This window comes from Rousettus aegyptiacus, unplaced genomic scaffold (genome assembly GCF_014176215.1).
Source record: "Rousettus aegyptiacus isolate mRouAeg1 unplaced genomic scaffold, mRouAeg1.p scaffold_m13_p_7, whole genome shotgun sequence".
Lineage (NCBI taxonomy): Eukaryota > Metazoa > Chordata > Mammalia > Chiroptera > Pteropodidae > Rousettus > Rousettus aegyptiacus.
In genome coordinates, this window is record NW_023416310.1 from 33,318,529 (window position 1) to 33,340,911 (window position 22,383).

A 22,383-nucleotide genomic window follows, 5' to 3' on the forward strand; every position below is an offset into this window, starting at 1 on the left:
AAATAATTTATGTAAATATTCCCCCCTCAAGGAAGATGCTTAATTCCCACCAGAGTGTGGACCATGCTTAGCGATGTGCACACACACACACACACACGCACATCTTACAGAGGGAAACAAAACCTCCTGTGCAATTATCTATGAAGTAAAGACAAGAAAAGGCACTGCTCACTCAGGATTAAAAAACAGTAAAGTTGGTTTGCTACTAAATTAAGATCTTGAAAGATTTTATCTATATATAAAAAATAGATATATTTAGCTTAGTCTAAAACCACTGAACCAGGAAAATAACATGGTTTAGCAAAATCAATGGACTCTGAGTCAGAAGATGTGGGCTGCAATCCTTGCTCTGCCAGTAATAATTTGGATTACTCTTTGGGTAAATTACTTAAACTCTCACAGGTTCCTTAGCAGTAAAACAAACATAAAATAGCTGGTCCAATCCTGAAAAGGGTTCAATAGAATTACAGTATTTATGTTCTGTCACAGACATTACAAATTTGAGCTAGTCTCCAAAATATCATTTAAGTAAGAGTATTCAGGACCCATATAATTGGTTTTGGAGGTTCCAATGATAAAATGGCCTCCATAATTGATATGTGGGGACCAAAGGGACCTTGTGTATCTTGTATTGGGCCATCAACCACAACCCTCTCATTCTCTTCCTTTCCTTGTAAAAGGGATTCTTAGAAAAATGACATAATATTCAGTTTTTAATGCCTTTATCTCTATTCTTATTGGAAGGCAAAGAGGTTTCTGCTTCTATTATACTTACTGAAACTCTAAATGGTAAAGGCACTAAAGACATCCTAAGAACAAACACAATGGGCACTTCTTTCATGACAACTTGTGAGTTCTTTCTTGGCTGCCCTTTGAGGACAAGGGCCATGTCAGCTAGATCAATGCTAGTCACTGATACCTGTGCAGCAATGAGAAGAGTTGACTTAAACACTCTGGCAATGATACCACAACCTGATGTTTCCTGATACAAAGTGTCCTTTTACTTATAAATACTTATATAATATTGCTTACTTGTTTAAGTGATGGGTGGTAGATTTTTATTTGGTTTTCTGCAAACCTCTAAGAAGAAAAGCAAAACCACGTGGTTTAAAGTAGACGTTAAATATGTAAGCAGAGGTTAACATAGGTTAAATATTAAGATCAGAGCCTACTGTCAAAAACTAAGCCACAATTTGATGAGGCCCAACAAATTTAAGATGTGCCAATCCCAAAGGGCAATGAATGTCAATCTTGGTAGATAACGTAGTCAAGAACTCTGCACAATGTACATCATCTCATTATGTTTTATTTAGAAATTCTATGAATGAGATAGATATAAAATAATTCCATAATACAAGGAATTCCACTATGTGAAAAATTTTCAAACAACCCTTAAAGAGATTTCATTGGGCACATAAGATGAAAAGAAAAAGTCAGTGGAAAAGAAGAGGTTTGAAGGCATCACGGAGATATTAGATCTTAAAGTATATGAAATATATTAGAAAATATATGAAAATATTAGAAAATATATGAAACATATGAAACACATATAACGGCTAAGGATTACAGAAAAAGCACTTTAAAGATGAAGTATACTCAGAATTTCCAAAGATAAAGCCTTCCTGAGAACAAAATCAACACAAAGAAAAAGAAAACCAGAGGTGAGAAAATAGGAGACCCAGCAACGCCTAAACGAAACTCCTACGCAGTCTCAGCATTTACATGAGCTAATATATTCCATTCCTTTTCTTTGTGTAAGCTAGTTTAAACTAGTTTCTTTCACTGAGTACTGAAAGAGTTCTGATTAATACTGCAGATAATTTAGCAGTATCAATATATTAACTCTGCATACTCCTTGCACTAATAATTTCACTTCTAAAACTCCATCCTACAGAAATGCTCACCTATGTGCACAAAGATTTACATGCACACACATACACATACACACACACAAACGCATACACACGTGCGCGCACACATACACACACACATACATATATGGATGGATGTTAACTGAAGCATTATAATTAGCAAAATCTTAAGAAATAAATCATCCAACAACAGAATAATAAATACATTATGTATATACTATGAAATACCAGGTAATAGTACTTTTACTCAGAATGAAATGGGTTGTGAGCAGGAGAAAGACATAGTTGGACATACTATAAAAGAATCTCTCTGATATACTACGATTAGACTGTGGTCAAATGTGGAAAAAGCAGGGTCAGAAACAGATGTGTTAGGATGCTACTGCAACAATCCAGGCAAGAGACAATGTGGCTCAGACCAAGGTATTGGTGATTGTGGGAGTGGGGAGAAGTGGTGTGATTGTATGTTTGTGGGTACATACACATACAAATATATACATACACACACAAAGATTTGCTGATTGACTGGATGGAGAATATTAAAAAAAAAAAGGAAAGAATTAAGGATGGCCCACCGTTTCTAGCCTGAGATGTTAACAATGGAGTATTTCTACTTGACGGATATAAAAACTGAATCATTAAGAGATTTAAAGACCTGTCCAAGGTACACCAATAAAACGATGGCGTCAGTAGAACCCAGGTCTATCTGAACCCAACTCTTAATTACTATACTACACTGCCTTATTTATCTAAGGACTATTAGGATCTATTAGCATGCTCAATCTGATAGCATAATATTTTCTTAACATGAACTAATAAAAAGTACTATATATTATATCATATATTTGCCAAGGAAAAAATATTTGTTAACAATATGCTATAATTATAAGATTTTAAGTCACTTTTAGTCAGCAAATAGTTTAAGACTGAATGGCATTTAATTGCCACTGAAGATTATTACTGCCCTCTAAGATAACAAGCTTGATGAAATATCAATACCCATTACACCAAATTTCCAATACAGGAAAGAACACAAGCAAATTTGTTATTTGCGCTAATACTTTTAAAAGAAAGCTAAAGTGAAAAATATATATATATATGCATATTAAATTCCTAAGTAATCCATACCACACTTGAATATTCTTCTCCAACTTGAATGAGTACACAATGTATGATTCTTGGACTAGATTCTGAAACTAAATTGAACAGACAATGAAGTAAAACTTTCTAAACATTTAAGTCCCCTCCATTTGCTTCATATAGGCCTGAGCACCTTCATACTTTAGTGCATTAATAAAAAGTATGTTTTAGGAATCTCTGGCAGTTTACTAATATTAGATGAAACTCGAGGAGGTAGAAATTATATCTTAAAAGACACTTTTACGTATATCAGTTGAGCCACAAGGGACAAGAGAATTATGAATCATATAAAACATAGGTATAGTAAGTATAAAGAATGACAGAAATGTCAAACATGCTTTGGAAACTTTTAAAATTAACCCATAATACCAAGCTAACTGCTTCAGCTACAAAGATGCTACTGTCATCATTAAGCAGAAAAGATTCAATTCACTCTTCAAGGCCAGAAACCTTTGTACTTCGTCATCATTTTAAGATATCTCCTCATAAGTAGCTGTATTCTAGCTACACCTTTTACAAAGTAGTCAATGTCTTAAACTTAAATTATCTAGAAATGTTTAAAAGGCAGAGAATTATTATTTACAAAAGGGAAGAGGGGCCAAAGTAATATATAAAACATTTTTTAAAGTGACCATTAGGCTATGTAGCCCTTCTGCCACATTCTAATTTGATTTTTCTAGTCAGATAACCAAAACTGATAGAATTTTGGACATTAGTTCCAACTACAGAGAGCAACCAAACTCATGAAAGACTGAGACCAAAAATGTCTTCGCCTCCTAAAATAAGTCATATAGCTGCTTCCTACCTTCTGCAAATGCAACTTCCTATCTCTTGACTCCACACTAATCCCTGTGTACACACTAAAAATAAATTAGAATTATCCAAAGTTTTTCCTAATAGTGAACTCAAAAAAAAATAGTGAGAAAATTTTATTTGACCATTTATATCAACTATTCACATAGATAACTATGTGTGGCTATCTTATCCTCTAAAAATAACAAACTTAAAAAAAAAAGAGTCATTAATAATGGTGATATTTTAAAATTTCTAAAAGAAACACAGATGACTTGAACAGCCAATTCTAGTACACTTAGTGAAGAGCATGCCTAAGTTTAGTAAGCAACTAAAAGGGAAAAAATTGTAACATAAACGACACTGTTCTGATGTGGGGAGGTATAATGGTATATCGGGAATGAGTTTACTGACTAAAAAAGAATATTCAAATTCAGGCCTTTATTTATCACTAGAGATAGTATAGGAACTCAAGCTATGGAATTAACTTCAAATAAATTCTGAAAAAAATATATTAAGCTTTTAAAATCTGACACATAAAGTCTATTTTTCTTGTATCTTTAAACATTCAACTGGAAAAGACTCTAGAACATATGACTTAAAAAAAGCAGTCATGACAAAGTTCCTGTGTTACCACATGGGAATTTACCCTTGCCATCCCTCATCCCTTAAAACAAAACAAACAAGCAAGCAACAACAACAAAAGAAAAAAACACCAAAAACAATGTAAGGCTTATTTCCTTTCTCATCCATGAGGTAAGGAGTTAATAATTCTGATAAGCTATGGCCCTAGAAGTCTAAAATTTAAATAGTTACACCTAGTGGTGATAAGTAATACAGGGAAGAAAATCTAAATTTCCATGATCAATGAAACATAAATAGTTTACTGAGTGTTATAACATAGAGTGTTATGTTCAACCTCAGTTTAGATCAACTGAATGCTAAAAATGTTTTTTTTTTTTTGATTAAATATTAGAAGGATGCTATAGTAAAAACCATGGGTTTTAGAGTCCGAGAAAAATGAATTTAAATCAAATATCATATTTTATTATATAACCTTCGGGAAGGCAACTTCTCTGAGTCTTGGTTTTTTCACCAATAAAATGAGAATAACATTGTCTCAACAGCAGTTTTGTACTAAATAATGTAAATCAAGTATTTAATAAGAAGACAGTTACAAAGCAGTGCTCTGTCACCATTAAGTCTCTTTCCAATCTGTCTCCTGAGTGTCAGAATCTCCAATTCGGTCTCATGCACCAAGCCTTTTACTCAGTAGTATGCTGGTAAATGTGTTACTAGCTTGGGAAGGGGAAAAAAGCCTGGATCATAGCACTGGTTTATAGCACTGGCTGATTTCTGGGGTGCAAATACTCCCGCATAGCTGATCTCTAGTTACTAGCGTGAAGTCAACTGAATGGAGTTGGAAAGAGATGTGTGGTGGCACAGGATTGCTGTCTGTCTCATTATTGTTTTATTTTTTCCACAAAACTTTTATGTTTTGAAATTATCTTGCTTAACTGTTTTTTATTGTCTGTTTTCCCTGACAGAAATATAAGCACCATAAGACAGGAACCTTGTCTATCCTGTTCTCTACTGCAAAGTCAATGTAATTGGAAAGATTCCCCAAATTAAAGAAACTAAAATGTAAATTTTTAAAAAAAGACTACTTCAAGCAAACACTCACACCCTCAAGTCCAGTAACACTGCTCCTTTTGTTTGGAAGAGGAAAAATAATCATGACCAGTAAACTACTAAATGCTTAAACCTAGCTAAGACAATAAAAATGAGCCAGGAACAAGCACTCCCACATAAAGGACAACATTTACAGATGTCAAGCTGGAACACCATATTTATATAACCCAAGGCAGGCAATCTTATCATTCTCAATAATACACAGGCAGTTATTTTATGGTTCTAGAAAAGGAAAAAAATACTACTATTAATAAGTCATGAATTACCTACTGTTTTATTAAACCAGCTTACAAGCCCAGCCTCCTACACCTTGAATTTACTCTACCTTTATGAATTAACATCCGCAAACATTCTATAGAGTTGTGATAAGCTGCTTCATGAATTGGCATCCATCCCCTGTTGTCCGCAACATCGATGCTACATCCCTTCTTGAGCAGTTTTCTTAAGATTTTAACATCGCCTTTTCTGGCAGCAAGTCCAACCGTGGAGCATGTATCATCGTAAGCCTCCGTAAAATCCATTCTTTTGACCAGTCTACAAAACAAGGCAAAAAGAAAACATTATAATCAATAAAACAATACTGAACTCATAGAGATTAGCAAATCGAAGTGGATCCATGTAGCATCTCTCACGTGACTGCTGAGGAAGAGTCTGAAGTGGAGAAAGCGACCTGTCATACCACAGACCCTGCTAGAGTCTAACCTAGGAGGTCTTCTGGTGAATTGGGATTCCTTGGAATGTTCTCATTAAAGACATTAATGGAGTTTTGAGTGTTTATTTCACCTCTGGAAAAGGTGTCTGAGCAGCTTCTTCCTACAGGTTTCTGCTCCTACTCATACTCCATCAAAATGTACTCACTGGAACGCAATGAGAGAGCTAAACAATTCCAGTTAATCCTAAATGCATACTCTATTGTGCAGAGATGGCCATCTAATGACCGGCAATGCTCAGCCTCAAGAATTAATCTATAGCTCTCTATAGGAAAAAGCTAAATCCAAAGAGGCTAGAAAAAAAGCAAAGTTAAGTCGTAATACTAGTTTTCCTGCCCCTACAAGTCCTTTCCAGAAAGGACTAAACACTCAGCTTCTCCTTCCTTGATGAAACTATCCCACTGACTGGATATACTGAAGTGAATAAAGAGAATTATAAAAATATGAGTCCAGCTTTCCTACACCACCAGCCCAGAAAGTTCCTTACAGCATTATTGCCCTCTTCCTCATCATCTCCCTTCAAAATTCATTTCAAATACCCCTGGTGTCAGTGTCCAGTATAGGTGTCAGTATATAACTCTCACAAAGACAATTTCTTGTTAGTCACACTTATGAGGCAGGTTGAGCTAAGTCAGATTCAGTTTTCTCCCAAGGGGCAGTCTCTCTCAATAACACTCCCATCCCGTATTAGTTTTTTCTAATAATCTTAGGAAGTAATTCAGGAAATACCAACATGTCTAGTCCAATACAGGTGAAAAACTTCCTAGAACCACATTCTAAATAGTTTATCCAGAAAAGGAAGGTTTGAGGGAAGAGATTTAAAAAAAAAGAAAAAAAAGCATATAGCATTTCCAGTGGTAAATTTAAACTTATCCATGGTCATGTTTAATAATAAAGCTATTATAATAATAATATAGTTAAATATAAATGCGGAAACTGATTCTTTACTGAGTCAAACCGCTAAGATTAGACATGGATTAATCTGATCGGATGAACTAGTCCATTACTAGGAAAGTGAAGACATTTATTACAGAATATTTAATAATTCAGTTAACAGTTATTTGCTGAGCACCAAATAGATATCAGCAATATGAAGGATATAACAATACAGATACAGATTATATCTTGTTATGTATAGATTCGGAAATGATAAATATGTTATTCAAAATAAAAGGCAGAAAATGCCAAAAGAAAAGTACAATAAAAAGTCATAGGTAGTCAAAGGAAGAAGAAACTACTTCCACTTGATGAGGTATATCCTGGGCTTTAAAGAAAAGGGAAGATTTGACAATGAGACAATGGACAGAAGGAAAGACATAACCAAAATTACAGAAATGAGCAAGTAAAGAATAGCGAATATGGGAAACAATTGTTTCACTTTGTAAGGAAAAGTAAACAAAGAATAGTAGAAAAATGAGGTTGGAGATAAAACTGATGGCTCTGGAGAATCTTGAATGTTAAGCTACACTTTTTTGAACTATGCTAACTTCCAGTCCATTACATCCAAATCTCACTCCCAAACAAACAAACCACATGATCTAGGGCAATTTATAAGCACTCCAACTATTACAGGAATTTTTTCTATGTAGGAAGAACAAATACAAACAAGAATACTATTCCAAAGACATAAAAAACAGCATTTGAGTCAAAAGAAGTATGAATCTTTTTCAAATTTTACTGGCTTTTCTCAGTTACAAAAAAAAAAAATGTTCATAAATTCAGATTAGTAAGCAATGATCTGAAAAAAAAATCAAAACTGGGTAATATTTTTAGTTTCTTATGGAAGAAGTCAAAGAAATGTACTATAACAGGATCATTCGCTTCAACACTTAATACCAACTAGTTAACATGAATGAATATAAGACCTCCTTTTATTAAAAACCTCCCTATGTTCTAAACTAAAAGAGAGTACAAACAACCCAATGTGATGTATATACCTGAATTGGATCCTGGATTGGTGAAAAATATCAGCTACAAAATGCAATTTTGAGATAATTAAGAAAATTTGAATATGGAATACATTTTGATGATGTAATTATTGCTAATTTTCTTAGATGTAATAACGGCATTGTGGTTGTTAGTAGGAGAATGTCCTTATTCTTAGAAGTATTTAACAGTGAAAAATCATAAACCTGCAACTTACCTCAAATGTTTTAGATAAAAAAGTATATATAAAGAAAAAAAGTAAAGTGACTGTGGCAAAATATTAATTACTGGATCCATGTGGACGCTATATGAATGATCCCTATACTTTTCTTTACTAACTTTTCTGTATGTTTGAAATTTTTCAAAAAAGTTGGGGGTGGAGGAAAACTAACCATCCTAAGCAACGTGGAACTAGAACTTGTGAGAAAATATGAAAAGAGTAGGTTATTCTTAAACTAAGTTCTTCTTTGTAGCAGTTTCCTGCTGATTTCTTAAGAGCACAAATAATATTCTTTGAACCTGGCCGTTTTTGCATTCTTTTATAAAGTTAAAGAACGTGGAATAGTTAGAAATCCTCAAAAAAGGAACAATCATTTGGTAAGTCTTTTGTTTTTACATACAGAAATGCAGCCCTGATAGTCCAAGTGAGCTTCCCCCAAAATATTTTGGAACAGTAGGTCTAACTTGCAGATCTTAGCATTTTTTTTTATAGAATCCTTGACCTACTGGAAATATTTATAAAAGCTGTAAAATTTCTCCCCAGAAAAATGAACAGACCCCATACTGTGCATACAATTTCTGGAGGTTCCCCAAATAGCTTCCAAAGCCTGTAAATGAGCCAAGACTTTTGCCCACACTTTTCTGAGTGAGCTGCTGAGAATACCAAAGACAGTAAGGTTGTTTTGCGTGTAAAGTTTGAGTGTAAACTGTAAATACGTAAGAAAATATTGTTGAAATAGTAGCTCTTACACAAACATATACTTTCTGCCTTTATTTGAAAGATAAAAAAGCAAATGATTTTTTTAAATGTACATAAAGTCAAATACGGGTCACATTCCTAGCTTGTGCTCCTTTTACTGCTGTAATATGGGAAAGAACCTCGATTTTCAAAATGGAACAAAATGTCTTTACATGTGCCAACTTCCGTACCTGTATATCTTATCCCTTCTCGGTATCTAGACCATACGCAAGCCAGGACTGCAAGTCTCTTTTCTCGCACTCTCCCGGGTTCGAAAAAGGGAGATAATTCAACCTCAGAGCCACGAACCCCAGAAAAGGATTGTGGGTATTGTAGTCCGCGCATGAAAGGAAGGTTAGGATGATTTAGAGGCTGCAGAAGAATCTATTGCTTAGCATTCAGAATGTCAATGCTCCCTGATACCCTAAACAAGGAAACAAAAAAAATAACGTTGACCAAGTCGGAACACATACCTCGAACTGCAAGTCCCAGTGTGCTTTGCGCAACCAACCAGGCAGTGAGGCTACTGCGCAGCCGGTAACTTGTGTCTGGCAAGGCAAGGAGCACTCCCGGCCCGCACCTCGCGGACTACAGCGGAGGGGTTGACCGCAGCCGTGTGGCTGCAGAGGTGCAAGGAAAAGATGTGGGTTTTTGGTTACGGGTCGCTGATCTGGAAGGTGGACTTCCCCTATCAGGACAAGCTGGTCGGATATATCACAGGCTACAGCAGGCGCTTCTGGCAAGGCAGCACAGATCACCGCGGAGTCCCCGGCAAGGTGAGCCGCTAGCCAGTCCCCTCACACTTACTGTCCCTGAAGCGATCCTCCCCAACTGCTGACCCATCTTCGCAGGACCCACATTCCAACGCTTGCGAGGTCTGTGCATGTGGATTAGGGACGATGCTGTTATATCTATGTATCTTTCTCGGCCACCTGCCTTCCACCTCTCCCAAACCTAGGGCACTCACTCTGAAGCCACTTCAGATACTGTTGGTTAAATTCCTTAAGGAGGCGAGCAGCATGGGCACAAACACACAAGCTTATACAAGGCTGACCAGCAGGTAGGGGGCCCCATCTCTGGGCAACTTCTGTCCCCCCTTCCCCCCCCCCCCAAAAAAAAACGGCGGGAAAATCAAGCTTTGAGTCAACACGGAGTTGAAATACTAAAACCAATTTAGAAACACTGCTTTTTAGAAATTAAATGTGTTGGCATTTCTGCATTCTGGCAGACTTTCATTGGTTTGCGTTCAAACGTGTATGTATTTCTGTGGATTCTTTATATCTTTACAAAGGTTATATTTTATGACACCTAAGGTCACAGAAGAACTAGTTTCCAAAATTACCTCAAGTTATAAAGGAGCTTACTTTGATCACTTTAGTTGTCAACTACTAGCAAAGTCAAACGAGTTCCTGGTTACTGGAGTAACATTATTATAACCAGCATTATTTTAATGTTTCTTTCTCCATGGTTCTCCTCTAAATTATAAATGTGAAATGTTAAGTTCTTTGATCCATTCTTAAGTTATGCAAAGACATTCGTCTCAATATGTTTGTACAGAGAATTAAGAGCTCACTGCTTATGGAAATTAGCCTTGCTTGTATTGGCTGCAAAGCAACTAATCTGTAAGGAAAATTTAGTTTGGGGTAACTAACAATTTGGATAACTTGAACATTTGTTTTAGTTAACTTTCTAACTTTTGGAAGGGGACAAAATTTTTAATTACATGTTCTCTAAAATACAAGGAATGTTGCGTAAGCTTAATTACCATTTTTTAAAAAGAGTAGTATTGGTCCAAAAGCACAATAGCATATTTTACTACTCTGGTCTCAACCAAAATGTATGTTTCTTACACAGCACATTGAGATATGTACATTGTGAGAACAGACAGATGAAAAGAAACTGTCAAATTAATACAACAGTTCATGATTCTTTAAAAGAGGGGAGCTCTAAAAGCCAATATCTTTTTACTTAAATTTATTAAAATACAGGGCAGGAAAGTTAGTGGGGGAAATTGCCTTGGCTAACAGTTTTACACCCACTTTTAGTTAAAGAACCCATCACAGCGAATTAAAGTCTAAGTACTAAACATTTTTTAAATATACTGTTCTATTAAAAAAAATAATAGAACATTATTATTTTACTTCACATTTTTTATTAATGGATCACCAACCTTATATATTAACTGACAAACAAGAATACAAAAGCCTACAGCAAATTAGAAGAATGACATAGATACTATGTCATAGGACTGTTTTTTACAGCAACATATGCTCCAAGTGAGTCATCTTTATGTATGAAATGTGATATTAAACAAATGTTAGACTTATTCCCACATACTGCAATGTGACATTTGTGGGAAAAATACCAAACTTACTAACTTTATTAAATTATGCTTTCTTTCTGGCTTCATTAAACTCTAATTTCTTCATATATTTAATCAAGTATTTCATTTATATATAACTAGCAATTTCTCACCAAATGAAGGATCTATTCAAATGTGAGGATTATTTCACATCAGAGAGAATATAAATTTCAATTTCAAAAAGAACTTTTAACACAAGAAATAATTATGAACATTTACTAAATCCCTAACTTCTAGGTCAGAAACATTACTCATTACTCAATAAAAGCTCCCATCATGACTCGTATTTCACAACATCCTCCAATTTCATTCAGCTTGAAAGACCTTCAGTTTCAGTCCCCCCCCCAAAAATATTTAAGTGCATTTATATTATTTCTCAATAACAATATATTTGTATTTTAGGAACAAAAGAGCTTAAGTTTTAGAAAATATATCAGTAGTACCAACAGTCCATGTCTGTTTCACCCATAAAGCAGTCACAGGGATCCATTTATTTTCCCTTAAAATGACTCTCTATATATAATGCTGTTTTCCATAAGTTTAAGACTTTAATACCCCTCCTCCTCCTTTCAACAATTACTGGGCACTTACAAATAAGTGGAGACAGTATGCAAACAACAGTACCTGATAAGTGCTACAAAGGAAATGAATAAAAGGAACAATGAGAGTTTAGGAGGAGCTGCTGCTGCTTCTCTGCTGCTGCTACAGGTGTCTAGGGAGTCAGCCAAGCCTTTATGGAGAATGGCAAGAGGATATCAGAGGGATATGAAAGAAGAAAGAGCATGCCATACTAGGCACCAGTATATCCAAAGAATGTTTGTAAAAGTAATAAATAATTTAGTACAGCTTGAGGAAAACAGGTAAGAAATGAGGTTTGTAGTTAAGTCATGCTAAGGAATTTTTATTTTATCCTATATAATACAACCCTGAAAAATTCAAAGCACAGGAATGAGTGGCCCAGTTTCTGCACCAAAAAATCATTCTAGAGCCAAATGGAGAAAAGACTGGAGGGAAGCAATACTAGAAGCAGGCAGTGAGATCCCGAAGAAAGCGACTGAAATAAATTGGAACCAGATTCAGAAAATAAATCAGAAGACAGAGCTACCAAGAATTGATGACTTAGCCGAATGTAAGTGGAGGCATGGAAAGGTGCAGTACAGAACTTGCCACCAGGACCACTAACATTTCTTATTCAGAATCTACCTCCTTCTCACTCTAACTTTATTTACTACCATGATCTTCCCCCAAACATTCTTTTATCATGCCAGTCACCTGTGACCCAAGTGCTAGAGTAGCTCCTTATTTCCTATTTCTCCCAAATTTTAACAGCTTATTTTCCACTCTCCCCTAATTTCAATTCTGCTCTTTGGCTTTTGAAATCTGACTCTCTCCTATTTCTCATTATCTTTTTGCATCGTCTTCCCTAAATGCGGGACCCTCTGCTAAAGACAGACATTTAGCTTGGTATGATACTGTCTCAAGGCCCTCACTTCTCAATCATGAGTCACTGTACCCTTTTACCAGAATTTTGTCTTCCTTTCTGACTTGGAATTCTTACTGTGCTTAATACCATACATCTTAGCACTTAAGTACTCTCTATCTAAATTTCGCATGTTAAGGTCCTATTCCAAAATTACAATGTAAGCTCTTGGAAGCAAGAATTAAAGTTTTGTCTTCTCTACAACATAGGGTAGGTATTCAATAAATAGCTCCTAATTCACTTTGAAATTGAAAATAATAGGGCAATACTTACATGACACATAGCAATATAGGTATCTTCATTGTAGCATTATCTTAAATACAAAACAAGTCAAATTTAATTGTCCAATGAAATAGCACAGGAAAATGTAAATTATAGTTCATTGATTATAGAATATCACACAACTATTAAAATGTATGAGAAGACTAACAGGAGAATAAATAAGAAAAAAAACTCCCATATATTCCATGATTACTAATTATATATACAAGTAGACAAAGACTAAAAGGAAATAGCAACAAGGATGACACAAATATATGAATGATTTAGGCTCAATACTTGCCAATGGGCATCAAGTAAGTAAAATTGTGGTTTACAGCTCAGCATTCTCACTAATGATGTTATTAACATGTTAGTAGGTACATAACCTTTGGCACCAGGTAGGAATTATATTTAAAAAAAAAAAAAAAAAAAGCAAATTCTCAGAATCAAACTCTGAAAGTGTGACACAGCAAATATGTGTTTATCCAGCCCTCCAAGTAATCTTGATCTACACGAAAGTTTGAGGACCACTTCCCCTTGGAAAGCACCCGGGAATGCCGTATTTTGTGCCTTAATAAAACTAAGCAATTTTTTCTTTTCCTAAAGGGAAAAAATGACAAAAAGTTTTATGTGTAACTGCTTCTTCCATTTGCCTTCCATTGTAGATGTGCCTTAGTCACAGGTGTGTCTTTTAATATAACCATTTAAGTCAAAATAATATATACTTAATATGTACAAATTGAAGGGAATGGCTTAGAAAGGCCAAGATAGTTTGGATATAGTAGATTCTCTCACTTAATTCATCTTAAAATTTATCAAAAAAACATAAGTGCTTTTAAAAAAACTGAGCAAGTTAAAATATTCAGTGTCAACAATAAGTTGCTGATGCTTGGTTAGTTGATTAACTTCAGATTTTTTTTTTTTTTTTTTTACTTTTTTTAAAACAGCCTGGAAGAGTTGTGACTCTTGTTGAAGATCCTGGGGTATGGTATAATTACTTTTCTCATATAGTCTTTAACCATATAAGCTTTTGAGATGTTTCTCAGTTTTAATAATAAATGAAATTGTATTAACAGTCATTACAGACCATTTGAACTACACTAGATCTAGAATTCCTCTCTATTTGTTGTTTCATTTCATTTGTTGGAAAAGGCTGGAATGCAGAATGCAAGGTAGATAACAAAAGAAAACCAAATGTCATGTAGTCATTTTTTTCCTTAATGAGTTTGTGGATAGAATTTTATGCTTCCTTTGACATTAATGGAGCCAGCCTAACTACCACTAAAAATAAAATGGAACCCTTAAAGTGGGCCTCATATCTGCTAGGAGTCTTATATTTACAGCAAAAATCTTAGTTAGGAATTATCGCTTTTTTATTTCCTAAATTTATCAATAGCACAACAGGTTTTTAAAGAGGTTGGAGCACTAGAAAACTTATTTACCCAATAGTCCTCTGTTTCTTAAATATTTTCAATCATTTTATCGAGGTTTAAATTCAGTTTTATATTATGAAGTTAAAGATTTAACTTTGAAAAGGATTTTGATATACAAAAATCTTCAGTGAGCAACAGCAGATGAATAATGGCAGAATTATGAAATGCTTTCATAATTTACATTAGGAATAGCATCTATAAAAATGGCTTCAAAGGTAACTATAACCCTTAAAGTTAATAAATGGTATTGTTTCTACAGAATGTTAATTTATTCAAGAAGATGCTTAGCAACCTAAAGTTTAATAATTAAAGTTAAGAAAAGTTGTTAAGAAACTAGAAAATCTATACTATAAACTATAAATCTTGCTTATATCACAAATATCTTATTAATACTAAAAAAACTTTGCACAGCACATTTTTTTAATGACACTTTGTTCATGGGCTCTCTTGACCAAAGAGGCTGCCATGTTGTTTTCTGGACGGAGTAATTTTACAAAGGATATTGAAAGGCTGTTTAAGCAGTGAACAAAAAATGAAACTGCTATAGCCTTAAGAAATTGATTACTACAGAGCTTTAAAATACAGAACACTCTGTAAAAGGAACACATAATATGTAAAAAGATAAGTGATGTTCAGCTCCTAGCTGAAGGGGGTTAAGGTGTCAAAACTCTTCCAGCTAGTACCCCAACATTCATATCCGGCCAGCATCTGAGGTAGGTTCAAGTGACTACAACAATATGAAGCAGTATGGAAACTACTGCCCTATACCATCAGTGAAATGCTTATGGATTTAAAACTTTAGAACTATATTTTTAATCCCCAAATAAAGACCTGATATTTTTTTGTTTCATTTTCACTAGATTAAAGACATACTTTCAAAAATTTCAACAAAGATAAATATCCTGGTGTGCAAGGCAGTTATTCAGATTGAAGAATTTAAAATGCTAATTTCCTTTATTTGTACCTCTTCAGTCCACTAAGTGAAGAAACCTCTTTTGATTTCTAAGATTATACAAGATATTTCCTTAGATTACAATATCTCTTCACCTATTTTAACCTTGTAAATACTAAATAATATGTTCTTTTCATTTTTCAACAGGGTTGTGTATGGGGTGTTGCTTACAGATTACCAGTAGGAAAGGAGGAAGAAGTAAAAGCATACCTTGACTTCAGAGAGAAAGGAGGCTATAGGACCACAACAGTCAATTTTTATCCAAAAGATCCCACAACAAAACCATTTAGTGTGTTGCTTTATATTGGAACTTGTGATAATCCTAATTATCTTGGTCCTGCGCCTCTGGAAGACATTGCTGAACAAATTTTTAATGCAGCTGGTCCAAGTGGAAGAAATACAGAGTATCTTTTTGAACTTGCAAATTCTATTAGGGACCTTGTGCCGGAAGATGCAGATGAGCATCTTTTCTCTTTGGAAAAATTAGTAAAGGAACGTTTAGAAGGAAAACAGAACCTCAATTGCTTATAAAGACCTAATCACTGACTTTTCCAAATAAGCACAGCTTTTAGTCTTTAGAAAACAGTTTTTGCACAATGGCAGTATGATTTGGAAACGTACTTACTTGAAGATCTTATTTATTTTTAATGTTATAGTCAAGATATCAAAATTTATAGTTTAATTGCAGGTATCCTGAAACATATGTAAAATATTAGGGTATAAAGAAAAAATTCAAGTTTTAATAATATGATTTCTTAATTATATGATATTGAACATTTACTCATGAGAAGTAAATTCTTTAGGAAAATACAATGAAGGATGCAGTTCAGAGCTTGTTTTTAACACAGTAAAAATAATTCTGTTGTTTCATATCACAGTACTATTTTGAGGTTGCAGAGAATGAAAATAAAAGTCCAGTAAATAAGGTTTTACTTTTGGCACATTCCTATACAGTAATTCTGTAACCACGGTTTAAAATATACAAGCTTAAAATAATAGTAATTAGAAACATACAGTGATATAGATAAGATTTCATCCATGATTATGAACTTCCTGTTCAGATAATAAATGAAACTCTTTCCAATTTAAGCACCCAAATGGCATTTTTAATATAAAAATATCCTTGTAATGATAACGTACTATACCTCTCCTCTTCCGAATAAATGCATTTTTACTCATGGAAAAAACTCAATTCATCTAAAACAAAAATTACATAATACAAATCACATCCACTAAATGCAGCCTGTTATTCACTTTGTTAACCTTATACTAAAATTTTTTTTTAAAAAAAATAGGCTTTCTAATACAAATTAACAAACCTATATATGAAAGTTTGGTGTTTGAAATGGCTTTTAGAATTGTAATTTTTAAAAGTGGCATTACCTGATTATTTTGTACACAGCTCTTTTTTTCCTGCTTCTATCTTGTCACCTAAACACAGGTATCCCTTGAATAATAGTGGTGACAATGCTCAAGTAGGAAATATACATGTACATTATTAATTCACACAGAATTAATCTTGATTCAAACTAATCAGATTATTTGATTATAGGTGATTCCTTTCTCAACAGAATAGTCTCTCTAAAAATCTTTCAACATGAAAAGAATTTCAGTATCATATTAAATCTAACATGAAACTTAATAAACATTCCTCAAACCAAAGCATAGGTAATAACAGAATAAAATAAAGCTGTCCTACATAGTAGGAACAGTACTCCTCTTCATGTTTTTCTATTTATTGACACCTTATTTGGTAATTTACTAAGCTATGTAGCTTTTTGAACATCTTCTAACATTTTCAGTATTAGTTTTCCAGAAAGCATTTCATTTGTCCTGTACAACAGGAAAGGTACAAACATTCATTAATGAGTATCTCATAAAGATGTGCCAGGCACTTCACATATGGAAGCATTTCCTGGATAAGGCCTCTGAGCCTGTTTCCATAGTAACTTGTACACAGTAACACATCTAATAAGTAGCAGAAAGCCAGGTTTCTCTGACTCTTAAGCACAAGATATTAAGCACAATATATTTAAAAATCCACCTGAACTTACCATCTTCACTACCCTACATCTTCAGGAGGTAAGCAAGATTAAAATTTTGTATAATGAAGTAGTACATAGTATATAACTTGTTACATAAAAATGTTAGAGTTAATTTTGATAGATGTATATAGATTCCCACAAATACAGTAAGTTTATCCAAGATTTACATGCTAAAATTCACAATCATCACACGTGTGAATTCATAGATCTGCGCTTTTATTTTACAAACCTAGGTCCAATGGAGTTTGTCACTCTACTATTTAACATATAACTGTGTTAACAAAATATCAAGGGGGAGGGATTACTTTGTTATCTCCACTTTATATGTCTTTCTAGCTTTCAGTTGGAAGTTAGACAAACTACATGAATATACATGTGGGATACCATCAACATTTATAGGGAAGCCCCATTCCAAAGAGCCCAAGGACAGGGATATTCATTCTCATTGAGATGGGGAGAAACATGCCTACAATGGAAAAGTTAAACAATGCTGAATTAGAAGCTAAAGTTTGGAGCCTCCAAATCAGCAAAAATCATAACAAAGGTACTAATTTATCTAGAGCATAACTTATTTTTGTTAGCAAAGCCATATGTCTGTCTCCCTTTTTCAGCCCTTGGAACTCACTTTAAAAACATTTTCTGTCCTAATCACATACACAAAACTCAGACTCATTCCTCAGAGTACAAATAGGCGTTAAGTTTTAGGAATTCAACAAAAGTATGAGTGTAAACTTTACGGTGAGAAAAGAAACTTGTAATACAAATTTCCGATGGAGTGGATTTTTAAAAATAGGTCTTTCTACTCCTACTCCAGGCCACTATTATATTCCCTTTTCCTACTTCCAAACAACACATTCACTCTTCAATCTATCAAGAACTGTAAACAAACACCATTTTATTGATACCACCTCTGTACACAAAAGGTTGATCATTTAGGGAAACAAAGGTGGTTGTGATGTCAATTTGGAATATTTGAAAGCATGAATGGATATGACCCATTCCTTTAAGACTGATTTGAAAAGTTGACCACTGTCTATGGATATGCATTTCACCTTAAATAGGAAAAAGATAATCTTTTTATTTTCTACTAATGAAGTATGTGAAATGTGTATTTTATTTTACATTTTGAAAGTGTCATTTAATTTTAACATATGTAAAGCATTACATAGTAGCTGATATAATACCTAATAAATATTCTCTAATAGCACTTTATATTGTATATTCAGAGTACCATGGGTCCAGTATTTCTGACATTCATAATGATTACAATCATACCTACAGTATTTGGTTTATTAGATATTTTTCAAACATTTTACAGTCAACATTTTGTTCCATTATATTAGAGTTCTCTTTTCCATAGATACATGTCATTTTTAAATTATAACTTTGGAGCAGTTCCAAGTTTCAATGTAAACGTCATATTCCTATAATTTACCATCCTTGATTTTTTTTCCTGATTCTTTCTGTTATATGATAAATGTGCTTAAAGTTCCCGCTCATTACATCATGTTAAAAATCTACAAATGAATATTCCAATCATACCTATATTTTATCAGCAAAAATATTTTTCCTACATTTTCTATGAATTTATTAAGTTTTTGACGATTATTATGCATTTCTAAAGCCTTAAACACCCTAAGTATACATTAAAAATTCAAAGAATAGTGGAATGATTTTTTTAATCAAAGAATTTTAACTCTTCAGAGACAACTACTAAAATTATTCTATACATGAAATTTATACGATGAAAATTAGCTTTTTTGAGTTTCAAGGCTTTTTCATTCTCTTTAAGGTTCATTTTCCATTATAAGTGGTTTGCCAGCATACAAACACACATTCTACAACTGGAAAAACCACTACTTAATACTACAATTTATTTATTCTTCCTGCTTTCCTATCTCCCACAGAACTTTTTAACTACAGTATCCTACTTCCTTATCAACTCATCTTAATTCCTTTTCAATCTAACTTTACTCTGCTATACTCTACCTAATCTCAAATCTCCAGTGACCTCTTCCCTGGTTCAACCCAAGATCTCAGTTTTCATCCTTCTTTACAACTCTGATGCATCAAACACTAGTAACCAAGCAGCTCATGACACTAATGCCAGAAGAGCAGAACATTTCATTGTATTTACATTTACATCTTAGACTGCTTATTTATCAGATACACAGACTCACCAAATCCTAGCCTTCATTTACCATTACTAGTTGGCAAATTTCCAATCTCTAGCCTACTTTCTCAAACTCTTTAGAACTGTCTTATACATAAAGTATGTACACAAACACCTGAAATTTAGTATAAAAAAAACAATTCACTTCTTTTCCCAACTAGAAAAAATTTTTCCCATATTACATCCTTGTATATGATACACATTAAATGTTGAATAATGATTAGAACAGAAAACACAACAGAGTTAAGGTACTCATTAATTTAAAAGCTTTTGGAGGAGATGAATTTTCATGACATGTACAAAATGTAATTGTGCACCTTGTTTATATTAAATTTTACCTGTTATTTTACTAAAAACTTTATATAACATTTTTAAATAAGAATTTAAAGTTATCAGAGAAGCCCTGAAGCCTATTTGTGGTATGGCTTAAAATGTTACATGATGATAAGATCTACCTACCCTTCAAGTATGAGCTAGAAGATTTTTCAACTAAAATAACAACCTTATAATATAGCAAGAGCCAGACTTTATATTACATTTCCTTGCCTCCAATCTCTCTTCTTTCCAGTACATTCTCCTGCACTTTCTAAAATACACAACTAATTTGGTCAGTAATCAAAAATTCCTCCTACAGCATACAAAATAAAGTTCAAATTCTTTTGTCTGGTATTCAACTACTTACAATCTGGTGTCAGCTTATTTGTCACATTTCAATGTACCTCCATCCCTTGTTCCAGTCACACCATCCTCTTCATCCATTGAGACCCAGGAAAAATGAGGACTAATGACATGTAGCAAGCAATGACTACTCACCAAGACTACCAAGATTAAAAAGAACAGTCCCAGCAATAAAGAACCACATTTGGTGGAAAGACACACAAGCAAGCAAATCAAGTGTTACTTAACAGAAAGGCTATGACATAAAATATAAGCAGAATACAGATAGGCAAATTATTAATTTAAACTAGTAGGATCAGAGAAAGTTTCAAGGAGAAAATAAACAGTTGTTTATGGATCGAATAATAATAGTCAACACTTACATAGCACTTACTATATATGTCAAAATCTATTTCAAGTACATTTATTAATCCCCTTTTCTTAGCTGATGAAAATGACCAAAATATCATTTATTGATTACTTATAACATGCCACGCACCGTGCTAAGCACTGGGGGAAAAAAAAAAAAGAAGTAAGGCCATTCATTTTTTTGAAATGTGAAAGATGGCAGCTTTCTCATATTGTACCTCCACTAAGTTTTTTTGTTTTGTTTTGTTTATGTAGTGGGCATCTGAAACTTAAGATGAGAGAAAAGAAAATAATAGCTCCTTTTCCCTAGTCAACTCTTGTCGCCTTTTAGGAATCCCCTGACAAGTTTTAATCCAAATGAAATTCTTTCCTAAAATAGGATAAAATTGAAAGAATAAAAAAATAACAGTAAAAGAGAAAAGATTCATTTCATTACCCATATCCTAGAACCACAATTTTTTTTAAATAAAATATGCTTTGCCCAATTTTCTCAACTGCATTAACTGATTTGCTCCACCAAGTACTTATGAATTACCTACTCTGTGTAAGATGAACTAAACACATGGATTTTCCTCCACTTCCCACAAAATCCCACTGACATATATTCATTCATTCTGCAAGAGAGACGGGTGAGAATATATTGAGGATTAAGCCAGTGCAGAAAAAACAACAGTCTTGAACAAACATGCACACATGCACAAGAAAACTGCAACCATGTAGAAGACGTTCCTGCCAGCACAACCTGGGGAAGTACCAAACCTAGAGACAGCAGCAATAGAAAGAAGGAGGGGACTGCAGGACTAATCAGTATGATTAAAGTGTATATATGAAATTGCTAAGCCCAACTTTTTACCCCTCTCCTTTATTACATACAAAATCTAGCAGCAACAGTATTGATTTCTAGCTAAAAACATCTTTTTTTTTTTTTTTTTTAAGTCTATCCTGAAAGCATCAGAGCATCTTCATGCTCCGTAACAAAGCTAACTTTATTTGGAAGAGAAAGGAAGATTTCCTACACTTCAGCCATGGACCCTAAAGTTAGGCCCAACAATCGACACCACGCTCCCTTAATAGGAGCTCAAGTTGAGGAAGAGCAAAAGCCAAAAGAAAAGGATGAAAATAAACAACCCACCTAAAGGCAGCACAGCTATTTCTTTCTATGAACAGAAGATGTTTAAAATGTATAAGTGCTATCCTCGAAGAAATCCATGAAGACATTGCATCCATTAAAAATGAGCAACAGCAAACCAGAAAAAAACAAACAAACAAAAACAGGAAAAAAAAAAACACTGAGAAAAGAAATTCAAATGTCCATCCTTGCCTCAGCGCCTATGCCTGGAAATTTCTTTGTAGCTTCCTCCTCATTTCAAGTCACGGTTCAAGTGTCAGCTCACAGAAGTCTACTCTGACCTGAGCAGCGCATCTCAGACGTATTCTCTTTCACATAACTCTAGTTTCTAAGCAATATTTACCACTACCAGAAATGATCTTATTTGTTATTCACGTTATAAACCCCCCCTTACTTGAACATAAGCTCTACTGAAGCAGATCACTAATATTAA

At 33.9% G+C, this 22,383-nt stretch overlaps 2 protein-coding genes across 5 annotated transcripts in view; one reads left to right on the forward strand and one right to left on the reverse strand.

Moving 5' to 3' along the window:
• Positions 1-22,383, reverse strand: part of ASB3 (ankyrin repeat and SOCS box containing 3) — an 88,437-nt gene that overhangs the window by 63,905 nt on the left and 2,149 nt on the right. For 2 of the 4 annotated variants that reach the window (XM_016127457.2, XM_016127456.2), the window contains exon 2: positions 5,821-6,029. In XM_016127457.2, the coding sequence (XP_015982943.1) occupies positions 5,821-6,016 (196 nt within the window). In that variant the 5' untranslated portion in view covers positions 6,017-6,029. Of the gene's footprint in view, positions 1-5,820; positions 6,030-9,280; positions 9,526-9,562; positions 9,673-22,383 lie in introns of those variants that run through there. The other 2 variants (XM_016127459.2, XM_016127458.2) reach the window with 2 other exon arrangements.
• CHAC2 (ChaC glutathione specific gamma-glutamylcyclotransferase 2) lies at positions 9,612-20,464 on the forward strand. The gene is made up of 3 exons (XM_016127465.2): positions 9,612-9,865; positions 14,140-14,175; positions 15,725-20,464. The coding sequence occupies exons 1-3, from the start codon at positions 9,731-9,733 to the stop codon at positions 16,106-16,108; spliced, it is 555 nt and encodes a 184-aa protein (XP_015982951.1). The 5' UTR covers positions 9,612-9,730; the 3' UTR covers positions 16,109-20,464.

What these genes read in the sequence shown, in the direction of transcription:
- CHAC2 (XM_016127465.2), top strand. Translation starts at nt 9,731, where the DNA reads ATGTGGGTTTTTGGTTACGGGTCGCTGATCTGGAAGGTGGACTTCCCC. An exon ending in ACCGCGGAGTCCCCGGCAAG is followed by an intron (nt 9,866 to 14,139) that starts GTGAGCCGCTAG and finishes TTTTTAAAACAG; the next exon opens with CCTGGAAGAGTTGTGACTCT. An exon ending in CTCTTGTTGAAGATCCTGGG is followed by an intron (nt 14,176 to 15,724) that starts GTATGGTATAAT and finishes ATTTTTCAACAG; the next exon opens with GGTTGTGTATGGGGTGTTGC.